The 6,432-nt window shown below is 49.3% G+C and overlaps 1 protein-coding gene across 2 annotated transcripts; it reads right to left on the minus strand.

Moving 5' to 3' along the window:
* Positions 1–2,124: 2,124 nt before the first annotated feature.
* NAIF1 (nuclear apoptosis inducing factor 1) lies at positions 2,125–6,028 on the minus strand. Of its 2 annotated transcripts, none has more exons than XM_026059745.1 (2): positions 5,220–6,028; positions 2,125–4,471 (listed from the first exon to the last, which is right to left on the minus strand). In XM_026059745.1, exons 1-2 carry the CDS (start codon positions 5,671–5,673, stop codon positions 4,008–4,010), a joined length of 918 nt encoding a protein of 305 aa, XP_025915530.1. In that variant the 5' UTR covers positions 5,674–6,028; the 3' UTR covers positions 2,125–4,007. The 2 variants fall into 2 exon arrangements, with proteins under 2 accessions (XP_025915530.1, XP_025915529.1); XM_026059744.1 differs by having other exon boundaries at positions 5,163–6,022.
* Positions 6,029–6,432: the final 404 nt, after the last annotated feature.

A 6,432-nucleotide genomic window follows, 5' to 3' on the forward strand; every position in this document is an offset into this window, starting at 1 on the left:
AGTCGGTGGATTCCTTTCTCCAGGCATGCAGCCAGACCTGAAAATCCTGCTGTCTGGCTTTTTGTATTTACTGGTTTCCATGTCTTCCCAGTGTTTCTTGGGAAGGTGCAGCAGGGCTCTCCCTTTCTTGCTGGGAGCCCTATCAGCAGCATGGGAGCTGGTTTGCCCCTTCCAAATCTTCAGACTTGAACCTGCTTTGCCTTGAGGCCTGTCATGTTTATTAAACATTGTCCTGTGTCTATAGCCCAGGTGTCACCTTCAGCGCTCTCCAGGGCCGAGACACATTGGCAGTGGTAGCACAGCGCTCTCCAGCAGGTTCCATTTTTCTGGCTGCAGCCCCCACAAATGCTGCTGTCACCCCTATTTTGGGATCCCGGGCAGTGCAGCCAGCAGAAACAGTCCTTCCTGGGCCTGGACACCTGTGACGAAGTGCCTTCGGATAATCACCTTGCAGCATTGGGACCCTAGGGCTGATGAGCCCAGTTCGCAGGTGACTTGGGTTTCATTCCTACTCATTAAATGCAGTCTGGAAGCCATGCTGATCATTCCTGTGAAGCTTCCTGTCAGATGCTTTCAAGAAAGACAGGACATCTTACATTTAAATGCTGAGATTTTCATATTTAAATGCAACAGACCACACTTTTGCTGGCAATAACCTCTCAGATACCAACAGAAAAACATCAGAAGAATTCTTTGCCAAAACAGGCTTGACAAATTTAAAAACATGTCAGAGGAGATACAAGTAATTTAGATGAATATGCAGATGGTGTCATTCTGTCCCTTTGCAGGGATCAGCTCCCAGAATTGTGATGTAGCTATCAAAGTGCACCATACACGTGGGATACTGACATAGAAATATGATTTATATATTTTATGATTTTGTATTTTCAGCCCTGAAAAGATTCAACAGTGAGAGGAACAAGTACGATCACAAAAGGTCTGGATGAAAAGGGTCATCTCCGGGACCACCCTGCCAGGGCTTCACAGTGCAAGAGACTTTATCGAAGACTGCTGCTCGGGAGGCCTGCGCCTTGCCTCGTTGCGCAGTGCCATCTCCTGGAAAGCTGCGACTGAGCTGCACGTGTCACTCGCTAGCTGAGCTTTAAACCGGATTTTTGCTCCTGAGGTGGCTAGTGGTGCTGCAAGCAGTTAGCAATTACTGCAAATTTATCTTGGGAGTCACGGGCGTCCTCCACCAAACAGACTATTTCATTTCTCCAGCAGCTGGAGAGGTGCGAAGCTGCTTGCTGCTGCCCTGCTCTTCTCCCTCCTCTGCAGTGCACCCGGCCATAGCACATCCCTGTGCTGTCCCGTCCTGAGCGGTCGTATTCACTCTGGCTGCTGAATACAGAGCTCTAGGTACAAAAAGAGCAATAAAGCAGCACAGATTTACACCTGTGAGATTTCATTTCTCAGTTTTCATCCTGCTTGGGCACAAGTTCTATATTTAGTTTAAACCCCCTGCACATATGGTAGTACTTTAAGTGCCCTGTTCCCTCTTACCACCTGCTTTTGACTTTGGAGGGCCACATTTTCTTCCTTCCTTCCGAAGTTTGATGATCTTGTCATGAGCAACGACCAAGCCCCTAATCATGGTGCTTGCCCTATATTTAAAATGTTGCTACATCTTTTTAATGAGACAAAAATGTGTACACGGAATTTATACCTGAATGCTACTGGCTTGACTAAGCTCTATATTTATCCAGAAAAGACAAGAAAATGGGTGGTTCCAAGGGCAAAGCATTTACTTGTATGAAACAATAAAACAGCTTAAGTGCTTAGTCACTGAAAAAAATTAACACTGCAATTTAAACCCAAAGGCCAGTACTTCATCCATCATTTTAGGCTATTGTAGCATTTCCAGAGCAGTTGGAAGATTAGTATACTTTGGTAATCTATCATACACAAGTGCTGCAAGGTAAGACTGTAAAAGCTATTATTTGAGAAAAAGACCATAATTATGTAAATAAAAGGCCGAAAAGCTCACGAACAAGAGAAAAAATTACTATGACACGTAGCTGTTTGCAGCTTTCTTTGCCTTTGCTGACTGAATACTCTGTGTTGCAAACTTGTTTTCATGAAGTAATTTTCCTCTGGAGTGAGCTGAGGAACTGAAACAGCCTATTTACCAAAAATGTATTTTTTATTAAAATTCATATTTGTAAAGGAGAGTTCATTACACAAATGAGGTAAAACAAAACATACGACATAGTTTTCAGCTTTAAAAATAAATTTCAATTGAGCAATTGATTTGATTCCACGAAGTCTGAGAAAGAGTCAGGCAAGCTTTACTCATGCGGTTAGATAGCAGACAAGGTGGGAAGACACAGCTGATGCTGCCCTGACTCAGCACGGAGATGTCAGCGGGAGGGTCAGGAGTCTTCCACGGGTCAACCGCGTTGTTCTTTATTCCTCCATCAGAAGTCAAGACTTGCAGAGGAGAGGAGATTAGTACAGGCCAGAGACAGGCAGCGATAGCCAGTTCACCTACTGCTCTAACCAGGGGTCCCCCATCAGTATTCCACCACAAAAGGCTATATAATGTTTATAATTTGATTGTGCAAATTCAATCCCTCATCAGTCTTTGCTCACCACCTCCTCAGCCCTCAAGATTTAACAGCAAGCAGATACCAGCTCTAAAAATGTTCCATTCAAAAGCAACATTTGGCAAGCAACAAGCCCGTAAGTGTGACACACTTTGCAAGGTACGGGGAGAAAAGAGTTATGCTTTTTTCTTCCCTTTTTTTGAAGTCTGTTTCCATGCATATACAAGTGGAGCTCATCATCTAAAGTCATCTTGTTGTAAAGTTTACAAAGTCTTTAACAATCACATTTGCCACCCAATGAAATTAATCTTTCTCATTTAGGATCAAGCCCAAAAGCTTGAACACCTCAAAGACAGAAGTGGCTGCAAATGTTGTTTTCCAATATAACGGTAAGAAAATAGGTGAGGTGAATCCCAGACCCATTTCTCAGAATGCAAGCCAAAGTCAACTAGCAGACTAAGAACTGCTAAACTTGCTTCCAGCTCCTAAAAGGTACAAAACAAATACCCTCCCGCCCCAGCAAAACAAAGTAATGCTCCAAAATCCCCACAAACGCCTAAATACAGGCTGCTGGGAATTACCGCTTGGCTGAAGCTCTGTAGTCCAGGTTCACTTTGATGGATTAAGGTATTACAGAGCTGACCAACTATGCAGGCCTAGAATGAGACTGAGATGGAGTTCCACCTGTAAATCCACCTGAATGAAATTCATACGTGTCCTTGTGTATTAACTAGCTGAGATGGCTAATACATTGCTTCCAATGCATATCCCAGGACAGTATCTAGGAACCAAAGATAATAATTTTTCAGCACCTCTGTTAAGTTTAAAGTGAAATTTTATCACTGCACACAGACCGAACATGAGGCATATGCACTATTTTAATCCCATTTATACCCTCAGGGGATGTGGGTGGGATTTAAACTGTACATCAGCTTGGTGCTGGTCTTCTGCACAGAGAGAAGGTTGTACCACCTCAGGTACCACATTACCAGTAAATGCTTTCAGCAAGAGACAGAAATGCATTCATTACCCTGCACTACAGTTTATGTTAACTGTACCTTGGCAGCTTCAGTACTGGGATATAATGACAAGACTCTCCACATTAGAAGTCAGTTAAAGGCTACAGATCTTGAGAGAGAAAGAGAGAGGTGTCATATTTATGAGAGTTTTTTCAAACAGAAATAAAAAAATAATCGTCTTTTTTTATAAATCTATTTTTTAAGGAACTAAAGCAATCAACATTAAGTTCCTGGTTTATTACACATCCTGCTACCACTCTGTATGATGAGTCTGAAAAGGCAGATTAGCATAAGATTAGCAGAGAAAGAAAGCTGTTTAGGCTCAGCGTTAGACTCCAAGGCGAGCCACTTCACATTGACAAGAGCTATCACCCTTTGACTCCATGTGTCCAACAGCAGCACAGACAGTTTTTCCAGGAAAGAAGTCCCATCAGCGTTTCTTTCACTGGATAATGCTGTCTTGCTGCCCAGTCTGGCTGGGGTCAGCAGTCACGGAAGGACTGGGTGTATTGCTCTGCAAAAATCGACGGAAGTCCTTAATCATGGGGCGGAGGACCTGGATGAGGGCACTCAGCGCAGCCTGCGTTCCTTCCATCGCTTGTGCCTGTCGCTCCTGCGCGCACGCCTGCACCTCCTGAGACCGACGAATCATCTGAAGCAAGTCATTCTGCTGCTCCAGGTGCTGGGCAATCTCCTTCACATGCAAGTTGGTCACTCGCTGCTCCTGCAGGAGCTTGGCTGAGTTCAGGGCAATTCGGCTTTTCAGCTCCTGGGGTTTTGCAGACACTTCGTGTTGATGCGCCATCATCTCCAAGGGTGCTTCGGCAGTTACTGTCGTGGGGGCTTCTGTAGTGCAGTACTCCACAACTCCATCCTCCAGACTGTGGTAGGTCGTCTCTGCAGGAACTGAGAACAAAGGAAAGAAAGAGCGTAAGAAATAGCTGCAATATGGGTATTTTTATCTACAGGACTATTCAATGAATATAACAGGACTTTATTGCCTGTTCAGTGAGATAACACAGACTGAACAGTGAATGCACAAAATGACCCATTTAAGTCTACTCCACCCACCCTCATCTGAGCTTCCTTCTAGGCTGTACAGACCAAGGTCCAAAGGAACAGGGCATGCAACAGACAATCTAGACAAAATCACTTCTCAGCCTCTGATTCAGAATGATCTTTCCAAGTGTCATTAACCAACTGTCACACAGGGAAAGAAAACCAGAATGGCATTTGTTAGAAAGTCAGCTCTTGTTTGGGGCAGAGGAGGAAACCAGCCTTGGAGATGTTTCTCCCTCTGCTCTGGTCCCCAGAGAAGGGGCCCAACCTGCAGTGTTCAAAGGATACTTGCTTTCCTTGTCCTTATGGCCAACCCCAGCTATCAAAGCTGACGTTCAGTAGGTGCATCTCTTGCAGCTGCTCCCCTACAGCACAAGGGCGTATTGGGAATGGCATTTTCATTACACAGATGCAGAGGATTCCTTTTGATAGGGGGCTTCCCTGCACAAGGATCAGGGCATCCTCACGGGGGGTGCCAGGGGCCCCCGTATGACCTTCCGGTTCAGCACAGAGCATCTTCAGCGGGTGCTGCACTCACTCTGGGTCAGGGTGACAGTGGTGGCCGAAGCGGTGATGGGTATCTCGGTACCGTCACCTGCACTGCAGTCCCCACTCGGCAAACTGATGATGGTGGCTTCTCCCAGCAGGTTGCAGATGCGTTGCTGCATGGGGGTGAGGATGACCGGGGCAGTAGCAGCGCCCGTCGGGTCTTCACTCTCCGGCCCGTTGCCATTGCCGTTCTGGCTCTCGCCTCCTCCTTCCATGGCGGCTCGGACTTGGGCCACTTTGCGCCGCACCTCGGTCTTGAGGTCGGACCACTTCTTCTTGACCTCGGGGAGCTCGCGGTGGCAGGTGGCGACGGCGTTGACGCGGCGCAGGATGTCATGCCAGGCTGCAGCCTTGGCGGCCAGCGGCACCCCGGCGTTGAAGTGGTTGATGAGGAGGTGCTTGCCCCGCTCCAGCTCCTCCACGATGATCTCCACCTCCCGCTCCGAGAAGTTCATCTTCCGCTTCTTGGCGGGGGGCGCCGGGGGCGACGCCATGGCCATGGGGGGCACCCAGGGGCTGGCACTGGGGGGCACCTGGAGGCCGTGGGGGCCGGGCTGGGCCCAGGGGGCCCGGGGGGAGGCTGGGCAGGGCGGAGGTGCTGCAGGGCCCCCCAGGCCTGCTGACCCCCCGGGCCAGGGACGACGGGGGGGCCCCGAGGCCCCTCAGGGCCCAGAGGTGCCAGTCCCCCCCGGCTCCCCCCCTTTCCACCGCCAACGATACGCAAATTGCGTACCGCAGCCACCCAGCAAGCCCCGCTCAACGGCCTCCACCCTGCGACACTGGCGTAATGGCTTCCAGAATCAGCCCCCTTTCCTGCCCCGCCTGATTGGGCCGCGCGCCTGCCTGTCAAGCGGACGTCTAGCCTCCTGCGGGCGCCGCCGCGCTGCCATTGGCCAGCCGCGCCGCCCATCGGGGGCCGAGAGACTGCCCCGCCTCGCTGCTTGCTTCAGGCTACTGGGCCTGCGTGCGGTCTGTGAGCAGCTGGGCCCGCCCACAACTTTCACCTCCCTAATCCCATTGGGTACTTCCATCAACACAGCGCGACCCTCTGCTTTGTAAACTATTGGATACACGCCACGTCCGTCAAGATTAAACTTAGTGCTGATTTCCATGTGATTGGAGCGATGCTTCCTTTATTCCGCCTCCTCCCGGGGATTTAACCAATGGGAGTTCTCCCGATGATGTTGTACCGCCCCCTTGCGCGGCGATCCGTTCCCATTGGCCGCCTGACGTCAGCCCCCGCCTGCCCGGCGGCGAGC

This window comes from Apteryx rowi, unplaced genomic scaffold, assembly GCF_003343035.1.
Source record: "Apteryx rowi isolate R43461 unplaced genomic scaffold, aptRow1 scaffold_16, whole genome shotgun sequence".
Lineage (NCBI taxonomy): Eukaryota > Metazoa > Chordata > Aves > Apterygiformes > Apterygidae > Apteryx > Apteryx rowi.

Excerpts from the sequence above, each read along its gene's own strand:
- NAIF1 (XM_026059744.1), bottom strand. The coding sequence starts at position 5,673 with ATGGCCATGGCGTCGCCCCCGGCGCCCCCCGCCAAGAAGCGGAAGATG. Across the intron at positions 4,472-5,162 it reads CACTGTCACCCTGACCCAGA|TTCCTGCAGAGACGACCTAC; the intron begins GTGAGTGCAGCA and ends CTTTGTTCTCAG.